Source organism: Heterodontus francisci, chromosome 7 (genome assembly GCF_036365525.1).
Source record: "Heterodontus francisci isolate sHetFra1 chromosome 7, sHetFra1.hap1, whole genome shotgun sequence".
Taxonomy (NCBI): Eukaryota; Metazoa; Chordata; class Chondrichthyes; order Heterodontiformes; family Heterodontidae; genus Heterodontus; species Heterodontus francisci.
Genome location: NC_090377.1, coordinates 133,084,605 through 133,097,321, shown reverse-complemented (window position 1 = coordinate 133,097,321; position 12,717 = coordinate 133,084,605). Strand labels below are relative to the sequence as shown.

The 12,717-nt window shown below is 45.9% G+C and overlaps 1 protein-coding gene across 3 annotated transcripts in view; it reads left to right on the top strand.

The window, feature by feature from the left end:
- Positions 1 to 12,717, top strand: part of LOC137372331 (mitogen-activated protein kinase kinase kinase 13-like) — a 388,553-nt gene that overhangs the window by 266,239 nt on the left and 109,597 nt on the right. For all 3 annotated transcript variants that reach the window (XM_068036186.1, XM_068036183.1, XM_068036185.1), the window contains exon 2: positions 10,396 to 11,009. In XM_068036186.1, coding sequence (XP_067892287.1) covers positions 10,469 to 11,009 — 541 coding nt within the window. In that variant the 5' untranslated portion in view covers positions 10,396 to 10,468. The remainder of the gene's footprint in view (positions 1 to 10,395; positions 11,010 to 12,717) is intronic.

Genomic DNA, 12,717 nt, shown 5'->3' with positions numbered 1-12,717 from the left:
ACGAGAGTCGGAATGGGACAGTTAGAGGTCATGTGATGGAACGTCAGGGAATGCGTTCAACCAGAGTTGGCGACTCCAGTCAATACCCATCACCTTATTGAGCACAAAATCAACAAGGCAAGAAAGGGAAAAAGAATGAAGTCTATGTGACCTAACACAGCCAACAAGTTATATCGAGCGAATGAACACACGTGCTGGTTGGTATCCTTCCATCTATAAAAGATGATGGACACGCAGCAAACAATCCATTTAGCTGGGGTGTCTTCTCTTGGTGCACCTTTTCTGATGGCTGAAGGCCAATCATTGAGAGGCAGGTTCTGCCACAAGTGCTGCACGTGAAGCTGCCAAGTGACGCAGTGAGTTGTTTATGACATTGGCACCTGTTGCCAAGCTGCTGTAGCAACTGGTCGTCGTGGTAGTGCACACCAGTCCACAGGATGTGTCGCCATTTCCCTCTTTTACCAGCTAGTTATATCGAGTGAGTGCACACATGTAGTTATTGGGCAGAGATAGGATGAAACTTAGAGGTGATGTGCCCAACAGGAAAATGGGTCTTCAAGTCAAGAACAGTGGCCACTTCGAGGTATGGGAGATGTGCACCTATAACCAAGCAAAGGTCGGTGCCTATTATTTAATCGTATATTAATTGTATATCATGAGCACTGATGCGATCAGAGAAGCTGACTAGGACGTACCCACATTAGTCACCAACTGAATTCTTAGAAAGAAAGAACTTGCATTTCTATAGCATCTTTAATGACCTCCATCAATGAAGTAGCTTTGCAGTAGTCACTGTTGTAATTTAATGTATGAAAGGTTGTAATAAGCTGAGTTACAGTTATTTCTCATTGAGACATGGGCAGCCGACTCAAAAAACCTCCCCTTCCATTCATTAAACTAACTCCTGCAGCAACTAATGGACCAGTGCAAGCTTGCCAGCTCTTGACCATTGCCACAAATTCCGTTCCCTAGCCCCCGACTCCATCCCTTTCCTTGGCCACTGTCTGAGGCTGAACCAGACCTTCACAAACTTGGTGTCATGTTTGACCCCACAATGAGCTTCTGACTGCCTATCATTAAGACCACTTATTTCCGCCTCTGTACCAATACCCAACTTTGCCCCTGTATCAGCTCATCTGCTGCTGAAATCCTCATTCATGCCTTTGTTACCTCTAGACTTGACTAATCCAATGCTTTCCTGGCTGGTCTCCCACATTCTACTTACATAAACTTGAGGTCATCCAAAACTCTGATGTCTGTGTATTAACTCACACCAAGTTCCCTTCACCAATCACCATGTGCTCGTTGATCTACATTTTCATCCTTATTTTCAAATGCCTCCATGTCTTCACCCCTTTCTGTCTCTGTAAATTCCTCCAGCTCTACAACTCTCCGAGATCCATGCACATCTCTGTAGTGTTGTAGTGTTTTGAAATTGCAGTTGCATTGTGCATTATGTACTCTAGAGGCTGCTGTAGAACACACAGGCTAGCAATGTGAAAGTGACACGAAAACAGACAGAATCAAAGGAGAAGCCTTTATGTTCAGCTGCTGCAGTCTTTGTCTCTCTGTCTTTGTCTCATATCCTATACTAAACTCGGCTGAACCTCACCCAAGTCTTGAAGACACAATCTCCAATTCTCTCATCTTGTGATCCCCAATTTTTATCACTCCACCACTGGCAAGGCATGCCTTCAGCTGCCTAGGCCCTAAGCTGTGGAATTCCCTTCCTAAATCTCTCTGCCTCGCTACCCCTCTTTCCTTTTTTAAGATGCTCCTGAAAATCTATCTCTTTGACTAAGCATCAGACCTAATATCTCTTTATGTGACTCGTTGTCACACTCCTGTGACGCACCTTGGGGCCTTTTACTATGTTATAGGCTCTATATAAATGCAAGTTGTTCTTGTTTGATGCACCTGCAGACAGGAGGTGACCACATTGACTCAGCTTGTCAGGACGCTCTGTATCACCTTGTTTGAATGGCTCTTAAACCCTTTAAGATCTGTGTTTTAGTTGCAGCTGCCATCACAAAGGTTCATTCCCGCACACCCCAGTCACTCAGTTGGTAAAGGCAGTGCACAAGAACAGATAACGAGTGTTAACAGGCTATCCAACCACATGGGGCATTACAGCTGAAACCCTATCCTGAACCATACAGATCAGAAGTGCGCAGCTTCGGTCAATAGTCTGCTCGATTTAACAGATCTCAGCCGGGGGATTATAGTCAATGGAGAGGAAAAAAGAAAGAATCAGACAAGTTCCCCACTTCTGATCACTTCCCAGTGACCCAATGTGCTGGAAAGTTAGAGTCGATGTCAGGTGTAGATAGTATAGCGCACAGTGGTGACGCCTCCTGCAGGCGAGTACTTGCTGCCTAGGCTCATACATGAAGAGTGGTACTTGGAGGACACCAGCCACTTGTGGGAACTGTACTGTAACAAGAGGCAGTGCCTTTGGGAGCGGAGAGGAGAAAGTCTGCCAAAAACCTAAAGGATGGTTCCAGTCAGGTTTCGCTTGTTGTGCATTAATTCAGGAGCCCGATCTCACACTGAGATGATAATCAGGCTGAGCTGGTGCAAAACCAGAAATTCTGAACTAAAAATGGCACTCCACGAATCCACAAGTTTATTTTTGAACACAAGATGTGGCAGGTGTATAAACAGCGCTCCCAGGTTTTCAGACTCATGGGGTCGAAACCTGAATTCACTCTCAGAAGTCAACCTCCACCCAATGTATAATAACAGACAGACTCGCCCAAAGGGGCAGAGATCAGTGAGGAAAGGTTGCCGAGGCAGCAGAATTTCCCCTCCTGTTTCTCCTCCTCCTCCCCCGGAGGTGTTGACTCGTGTTCAGTTGCGGGGTCCACAGGTGCATGGCAGCCTCCGATACCTCACAGTGGGCACTCTCCTCGACCTTGAGAATTAAGAGCATTTGATCACGGAGGACATCATCTGAGCTTCAGCCTATTTTTGCCCAATGGCTGAGCGTGTGCACTATTCAGCTTGGGGATAGTCTCCTCTCTATCCCAGGCCCCAAACACTCCTTTCAGGTGAAGCAGCGAGTTACTTGTACTTCTTTCAATGTAGTATACTGTATTCGCTGCTCACAGTGTGGTCTCCTCTACATTGGGGAGACCAAGCGCAGACTGGGTGACCGCTTTGCGGAACATCTCCTCTCAGTCCGCAAGCAGGACCCTGAGCTTCCGGTTGCTTGCCATTTCAACACTTCCCCCCTGCTCTCCTGCTCACACCTCTGTCCTGGGATTGCTGCAGTGTTCCAGTGAACATCAACGCAAGCTCGAGGAACAGCATCTCATTTACCGATTAGGCACACTACAGCCTGCCGGACTGAACATTTGAGTTCAATAATTTCAGAGCATGACGGGCCCCCCGTTTTACTTTTATTTTTAGTTATTTTTTCTTTTTCACATTTTTTACAATTTTTTTTCTTTGGTTTATTTCATTTCAAAGAACAAAGAACAGTACAGCACAGGAACAGGCCATTCGGCCCTCCAAGCCTGCGCCGATCTTGATGCCTGCCGAAACTAACACCTTCTGCACTACCGGGGCCCATATCCCTCTATTCCCTTCCTATTCATATATTTGTCAAGATGTCTCTTAAACGTCGCTATTGTATCTGCTTCCACCACCTCCCCTGGCAGCAAGTTCCAGGCACTCACCACCCTCTGTGTAAAAAAACTTGCTTCGTACATCCCCTCTAAACTTTGCCCCTCGTACCTTAAACCTATGTCCCCTAGTAACTGACTCTTCCACCCTGGGAAAAAGCTTCTGACTATCCACTCTGTCCATTTCATTGTAGTTTGTTCAGTTTGCTTACCCACTGTTTTTTTTTCATGTTTGTAATTGCTGCTGCTCAATCTTCAGTTCATTAACACTCTATCTGTACTAATGCTTTGTCTTTCAACACACCATTAACATATTGTTTGCCTTTGCTCCATGACTTCTTGGTCAGCTATGTAGCCTTGTCCAATCTACACCTTCTCCTTTGTTATCTCTTGCCCCACCCCCGGCTCACTTGCTTATAACCTTTGACATTTCTAATATTTGCTAGTTCCGAAGAAGGGTCATTGACCCGAAACGTTAACTCTGCTTCTCTCTCCACAGATGCTGCCAGACCTGCTGAGTGGTTCCAGCATTTCTTGTTTTTGTTGGGGAAGTGGTGTTGGCAGGGGATAGTATCTGAGACTGGGAACTTTAGCTAACGTTTACATGGGGCATGAGGCCACACCCCCTAATGTCACCCAGTCGAGATCAACTCACGTAGACGAGGCCGTGCATGAAACCTGGCACCTCCTATTCTGTATGGATAATTTACACACTGCCTGCATTAGTTCAGCCATTGGGGCAGGTAGGAGGGGAGCACACTTTGAATAAAGGAGATCTTGGACTTGCGGTGGAATGACAACTGATCACTCAGGGTTCACACACACACACACACATAGTCTTCACTTTAAATGCAAGTTCTGACTTTTTCTGGTATGTTGTCTTGGGGTAATGTTTCTGTTTTAGTGGCAGTCGGCAAGTGGGCTTAAATTGTGCTCGGAATTGTGCTGCTTTTCTGAAGTGAAGTTACAGTTCAGGTTTCTGCCCAAACTCATTCGCATGATCACAAATGTAAAATTGTTTCTTATTTCGCATTAAAAAAAAAATTCCGTCATGTGTTTTAAGAGTTGTAACCTGGTGCAGTTTTATTAATACGGCTGAAAATGGGTTTATTGAAAAATAGCATTTTTAATTAGAGTGTAAGCACAAGGAAATGCTGGTTTAGGAGTGTCTTGTCCGCCACCTATGAGTTACCGAATTTGAAACCACCGAAACTGACTTCAAGAACTGTACAGAACCAATTACGTGTTTATTTTATTTTCTTTTATTTAGAGATACAGCACTGAAACAGGCCCTTCGGCCCACCGAGTCTGTGCCGACCAACAACCACCCATTTATACTAACCCTACAGTAATCCCATATTCCCTACCACCTACCTACACTAGGGGCAATTTACAACGGCCAATTTACCTATCACCTGCAAGTCTTTTGGATGTGGGAGGAAACCGGAGCACCCGGCGAAAACCCACGCAGCCACAGGTTTCAGTAGTAAATTAAATATTTCTTCATGCGTAAAAACGTTTAAAATATCCTGACTAGTTGCCTATGCTCCGTGAAAAAGCGGGTTAATTTGAAGACTCGAATCGAACAAGCACAATTGGCGGAAAAGCCCCATCTTCATTATTTCAGTTTGAGGGCATGACCAGATTTGTGGGCGGGGCCAGCTTGCAGCACGATTTTCTTTTCAAACCAGCGCAAAAGATTGTGGAGACTCAATTTACAGCTGACATAACTTGCATTTCAATTTCCGGGATCTCTTGCACTGCTCTGGCTGATTTCATCTGGATTGCGCTGGCAAAACCAGCAGAAACGCTTGGTCCTTTTCTCAAAAACCACCAGAGAGCCCCACCGAGAGTGCAAGCTTCCAGACAAAACCTGTTCCAGACACCCTACACAGTGCTGCGGTCACGGGTTCATGTGTGTCCCATGTCAGGATGGGGTGGCTGCGGGACTGAGGGATGTGGGGAGAGGGCGGGGGAGTGGCAGTACGTGAATTGCTCCTTAGGAGGGCCAGTACGGACACAATGGGTCGAATGGCCTTCTGCGCTGTAACGATTCTATGATTTTGTGAACTTGCCGCAGAGGAAGGGAGGAGGTACAAATCAGCGTGGGTCAAGAGCAGGTTAGTTTGCCACAGAGAGGTGGAAGCAGACCGAAAGGTGAACGGGTAAGAGAGGAGTCTACCTGCATCAACAAGGTGAAGAAAAGTTCACAGTTTAATGGAGTTAATCCCGGTGTAAAATGCTTTCCATTTTACTACAGCCTTGTGAAAGGTGTGAATGAGCAGCTGGTTGTGCATTCACATGCGAACTTCACACGCTGGTGAACAAAGGAAGTACGTCGCAATTGTAAATCAGCTGCAGCCACTTTTGGCTTCAAAGAAAGTTAACAAAAAAACACCACCAATTTATTGTAATACCCTCACGCAGCAGTACCAGGAGATTAGGCTTTAACTCCCATAAAGTCCAGGTTAATACTGGAGGGTTGGCAACACTCTTTTTGGCAATACTAGTTTTGGCCGAGCACTGATATACCATGTCGACCAACATCAAAGTGATTGGCAGGACCATGACCCCCAACCCCCACTGACTCCGCCTCTGCTGGCACGGTCAGTTTGTCTGCTTGTTGGTGTCAATATATTCAGTCCTGACTGCAGTTGTCTGTGTTGAGTGTCTCTCCTAACTGGGATTACATGGCAGAGTGGAGCTCTTTGTATGGTTTAGTGTCTCCTACAGCTTGTGTACAGTGCTCAACAGTCAGTGCCCAGTGTACAGGAGTGTAAATGATATTTGGCAGCTGCAGTTGTTTTCATTGGGCCCTGTGGGTTAATTGAATTAGACCGAGTAATGCCATGTATAATTCAGCGAGCATCTGGAGTATATTTCAGTTCTGTCTTGTGAGCCAGTCATCTTGCTGTCTTTCTGCTGGTCTTTACAGTGACAGCTCTCTTGTCTGATCAGATTTGTTACTTGCGGTTCCAAAAACTCAATAACCTGATTGTTGCATTTATATCTAGAAACACTATTGGTGTCCAGGACAGCTCCAAGTGTCCGTGTGAACTTAGTGCGAGGTTGAGTTTGCACCAGGGCTGCCCTGGGTGGTGATAGGTCCAGCGAGCTAGCAGGCTTGTTGGTGCTTTGGGGAGGGGCTGAGCGGTCAGGCTGTGGCCAATGGGCAGAATCAGGGTGGAGGGATTTGAGGTCAAGTGCTGTCAAGTTTTCATTAAGCTTTGGCTTCTGCTGGCAGTTTTAATCCGAAGGAAGGCTTGTCCCAGGAAGAATCTTGGATGCCCCTGATGGTGTTGATGCTGTGCAAGTAAAGTCAGACAAAACAACAATGTGTATTTATAGACCGCCTTTAACCTAGTAAAACGCCCCAAGGTGCTTCAGAGGAGTGTTATGAAACCAAAGTTTTAACACTAAGCCGCATAAGGAGGTATTAGGACAGGTGACCGAAAGCTTGGAGTGCCTGAAAGGAGGAGGGAAAAGTGGAGATGTGGAGAGGTTTGGGAAGGGAATTCCAGAATTTGCGGCCCAGGCAGCTGAAGGCACGGCCGCCAATGGAGAAATGAAGGAAATCGGGGATGCTCGAGAGGCCAGAATTAGAGGAGCGCAGATACCTCGGAGGGTTGTGGGGCTGGAGGAGGTTACAGAGATAGGGAGAGGGCGAGGCCATGGGGGGATTTGAAAACAGGGATGAGAATTTTTAAATCTAGATGTTACTGGACTGGGAGCCAGTGTAAGTCAACAAGTACAGGGCATTGAGGTCCTTTTGTAACATAAAAGGGCATCAGGCCCCTTTGGGTTTGGTTTGGATTGATCAGTGTGGCTGAATCTCAACTTTTATACTATGACATGACTGGCTTGTTGTGCATCCCCAATTTTAATCGCTCCACACTGTTGGTGGCTCTGCCTTCAGTTACCTCAGCACCAAGCTCTGGAATTCCCTCTCTCCACCTCTCCATCTCGCTTCCCTCCTTTAAGACACTCCTTAAAACCGAACTCTTTGACTAAGCCCCCTCTGTGGCGTATTTTGTTTTCGAATGCTCCTGTGAAGCACCTTGGGATGTATTATTACATTCAAGGCGCTTTATAAATGTAAGTTGTTGTTGTGGTTTTATTCCCTCGCTGTTGAATTCAGCCAAACAATACTGTTTAGCCAAACCATCCTGCACACAGTCAGATACTAAAATGCTGCCTGTGCTGTGACACAAGCTCAGTGGGTCACTGCTGGTGTGACTGTTGAGGCTGCTAATAGTAGCTGTAGTCTTATTTGATCCAAGCTAGAAAAAAAGTATGTACAACTGTATGTGTTTCCTTTCACGTCCACAAGAACGTCCAAAGTGCTTTACAGCCAATGAAGTACTTTTGAAGTGTAGTCACTGTTGTAATGTAGGAAAAGCAGCAGCCAGTTTGCACACAGCACGATCCCACAAACAGCAATGTGATAATGAGCAGTTTATCTGTTTTAGTGATGCCAATAGAGGGATAAGTCTTAGCCAGGGCACTGGGGAGAACGTGCCTGCTTTTTGTTGAATAATGCCATGGGATCTTTTCCATCTACCTGAGACAGCAGATGGGGTCTCAGTTTAACATTCCACCCAATAGGCAGTGCCTTTGTCAGGGAAACTCTTGCTGGAGTGCCAGCCTAGATTTTGTGCTCGGGTCTCTGCAGTGGGACTTGAACCCCTGACCTTCCTGACTCAAAGTTGAGAGAGTGACCCACTAAACCATAGCGGACTGAGCTAATCTGTTTGCAGACATCAGGCTAGCCCTGCACTTGGAGAAGGACAAGGTGAAATCTGTTGTTTTCTACAGTTATGTACTAAAAATGGAGTATGTCTGCCACCTTCCTGTAGAATGCACTCTGAGCACATGACGTTATACTGGAGGCCAGGGCAGGGGTTAAAGCAGTGAGCTGCGACAGCCAAGATGCGAGTGATGCCGGCCTCCAAACATCAAGCTGCACCCCAGTCTTCCATAAAAGTTACAATTGGTCCCTGGGATAGGGAAGGGGAATTGTCGGCACCTTCTGCCGATCACCGTCCAGCAAGCCCCCGGCTGCAAATGCTCACAAGGTGGCTGGCAGGTGAGGGTTGGAGCATGGTTTGGTTATGATGCCTCCCCAGTCAGATAGCTTGAGACCCAAGGAAAGGTAGCCACTCAGGGTAAGGTACGGGAAAACACCAGTGGAGCCTAAACACAGAGAGAGTTAGAGCTTCCAGATGAGGAAGGGGACAGAACTGGAAGAAGGAAATAATGAAAGAAATCCAGAATATTCATTTCACTGCAGGGTTAGTGAGGGTGCGGTTTACTGGGTTGCCAAGGCATTGATTCTCTTTGCTCTGAGGTTTCATCAGTAACTGGAGTTCATTGCTGCCATGAGTGCGCAGGATGTAATTACAGTAACACAGCTCTGGAGAGGAGCCATTTCAGTGACTTGCAAGGAGAGATTGTTTGAACGTCACCTGAGAGCCCCTTTTCCTATCTCAGCAATTTTCCCATGTCAAGTGATGCCAGATTGTGAAAGATTGGCCCTTGCATTATTCACAGCCTATGGAGTGGGCTGGAAGTGAGGGGGTGGGAGGAGGGCCAGACTGCGTTACTGCAGCATCTGTGAGGGAACCATGCCAATGGGTTTTAAATCCGCTATAGAGCATCCCAAAATGCCTAGAAAGAGGTGAAATACAAAGAAAGAAAGAGAATAAAAGATTTTGCATTTATATAACACTTTTCACGACCCCAGGATGTCCCAAAGTGTTTTACAGCCAATGAAATACATTTGAAGTGTAACAGCAGCCAATTTGTGCACAGAAAACTCCCATAAACGGCATGTTGGCTGTCATGGTTACCCACGTAACGACTAGGAGAACACGCGAGAAAAATAATCCACTGGATGTAAAGGGTAAAGATCCCAAGTCTGCCACAGGCCCCAAGTCTGTCACAGGCCCTGAGCCAGCCATAGGCCCCAAGTCTGTCACAAGCCCCGAGCCAGCCATAGGCCCCAAGTTTGTCACAGGCCCCGAGCCAGCCATAGGCCCCAAGTCTGTCACAGGCCCCGAGCCAGCCATTGGCACCAAGTCTGCCACAGGCCCTGAGCCAGCCATAGGCACCAAGTCTGTCACAGGCCCCGAGCCAGCCATAAGCCCCAGGTCTGCCACAGGCTCCGAGCCAGCCATAGGCCCCGAGCCAGCCCTAGGGAATCTGGGAATTAAAAAGCTAGTCTAATGGTGACCATGAAGCCATTGTCAAAAAACCCATCTGGTTTACTAATGCCGTTAAGGGAAGGAAATCTGCTGTCCTTACCTGGTCTGGCCTACATGTGACTCCAGGCCCACAGCAATGTGGTTGACTCTTAAAAATGCTCTCTGAAATGGCCCCGCAAGCCACTCACTTCAAGGGCAATTAGGGATGGGTAATAAATGCTGGCCGAGTCAGTGACGCCCACATCCCAAAAACGAATAAAAAAAAAACCTCCCCTGCTCTTTGAAATAGTGGCATGGGGTCTTTTGTGTCCATCTGAGAGGGCAGACAGGGCCATAGTTTGACGTCTCTTCTGAAAGATGGCACTGCTGACGCTGCAGCACTCCCTTAGTACTGCGCTGGGAGTGTCGGGCAAGATTTTTGTGCTCAAGTCCTGCAGTGTGACTGAACCATTAACTTTCTGACTGAGATTGTGAGAGAGCTACCCACTAAGCCACAGCTGACACTGTAAAGGAACATTGTTCATAGCTGGCTGACAATTCACAGAATATTTCCTTTCTCCCGGCAGGTTTGAGTGCCTGCCCTTCTCGTTGGGTCGCCTCCTAGGATCATACTGAAAGTCACCTCAGGCCGCCTGCCCAATGCACATGCACGGCGTGATGGCCAGTCCGCAGGAGGTCCTGACATGGTCACCCTCCTCCAACCTCATCAACCAGAACCTGAAGGAAGAGCTGGGGACCGCAGGGGAGCGGGAGAAGCTGCCGGGCAGAGACGTGGGCCACAAGCCATCGTACTCACCACCCGAGATCCTAGACAACCTGCAGGAGAAGGGGCCGCCGCAGGGCGACAGCAGCGGAAGCTCCAACTCCAACCACCCCGTCACCATCACCGTGCTCACCAGCGTCAGCGAAGACTCCCACAACCAGTTTGAAAACAGTGTGCTGCAGCTAAGGGAGCATGAGGAAGCTGGGACCACCCAGACCCCTGAGGATGGGAATGGGAACGATGGAGGTGGTGGTGATCACAGTGGACCGGATGAGATGAAGATACATTACAACCGCTCAGGGTCAGGCTCAGGATCAGGGCCGGGAGGATTCCTGGAGGGTCTATTTGGTTGTCTGAGGCCAGTGTGGAATATTATAGGAAAAGCCTACTCCACAGACTATAAACTACAGCAGCAAGGTACGTGACATTTTAGTAATCAATATTGTGTTACGCATCTTTGTACTAGTTAGTGTGCTGGTTAGTAATGTGTTAGTTAACTTTGTACTAGTTACCTTTTGCTCCAATCAACATTGCAAACGTTTGTTTTGTATTGTTCATGTTGTACTAGTTAGCATTATTTACCACTTAGTATTCAGTACTAGTTAATATTGTCTTGCAAGTTATTGTGTACCAGTCAGTATTGTGGTCCTGTTAATATTGTGTACCAGATAGTATTGTGTACCATTTAGTAGTGCGTATGCGTTAGAATTGTGTAACTGTTAGCATGGTGTACCAGTGAGTCATGTGTACCATTTAACATTAGGTATCAGATAGTATTGTATATCGATTAGTGTTGGTCTTGTGTACCAGGGAGTATTGTGTACCAGTTAGCACTATGTACCAGTTAACATTATGCATTGGTTAGTATTCATGTTAGTATTGTGTACCAGTTAGTATTGTATACCAGTTAGCATTGTGTACCAGTGAGTCTTGTGCAGCAGTTAATATACTATAGAGGTTAGTATTATGTACCAGTTAGTATTAGTATTATATTCCAGTTAGCATTATGTGCCAGATAGTATTGTGTACCAGTTAGTATTGTATACCAGTTAGCATTGTGTACCAGTGAGTCTTGTGCAGCAGTTAATATACTATAGAGGTTAGTATTATGTACCAGTTAGTATTAGTATTATATTCCAGTTAGCATTATGTGCCAGATAGTATTGTGTACCAGTTATTTTTAGTATTGTGCATCAATTAGTACTGTGTACCAGCTAGTATAGTATGCAAGTTAGTATTGTGCACCAGATGTCTTGTGTATTGGTTAATACAGTGTGCATGTTATGATTGTGTACCTGTTAGTATTGTGTACCAATTAGTATAGTATACATGTTAGTATTGTATACCAGTCAGTATTGTATACCAGTTTGCATTATGTGCCAGTGAGTATTGTGTACCAGTTTTCATTGTGTGCCAGTTACTATTGTCTACCAGTCAGTATTGTGTACCAGTGAGTATTGTGCACCATTATTATAGTATAACTGTTAGTATTGTACAGTTAGCATTAAGTACCAGTTAGTATTGGGTACTTGTTCATATTATTTACCAGTTAGTGTTAGCATTGTGTACCCGTGTGTATTGTGTACCAGTGAGAATTTTGTACCATTTAAGATTCTGTACTAGTGAGTCTTGTGTACCAGTTAGTATTGCATGCCAGTATGCATTGTCTACTAGTTAGCATTAGTATAATGTACCTGTTAGTATTGTGTACATGTTAGCATTTTGTGCCATTGAGTGTTGTGTACCAGTTAGTATAGTGTACATGTTAGTATTCTTCACTGGTATGTATTCTATACCAGTTAGCATTGTATACCAGTGAGTATCGCATACCAGTTAGTATTGTGTACATGTTATTACTGTGTACCAGTTAGTAGTGCGTACCAGTCAGCATTGTGTACCAGTGAGTATTGTGTACTGGTTAATGTTTTGTATGGCAGTTAGACTTGTGCAGCTGTTGGTATCGTGCTCGTAATCCTATTATTTACCAGTTAGCATTGTGCACCAGTTAGCATTTTGTACCATTTGGCATTAGTAAAGTGTGCATGTTGGTATTTGGAACCAGTGAGTATTGTGTACCAGTTAGCATTAGTATAATGTAGATGTTAGCATTGTGTACCAGTGAGTA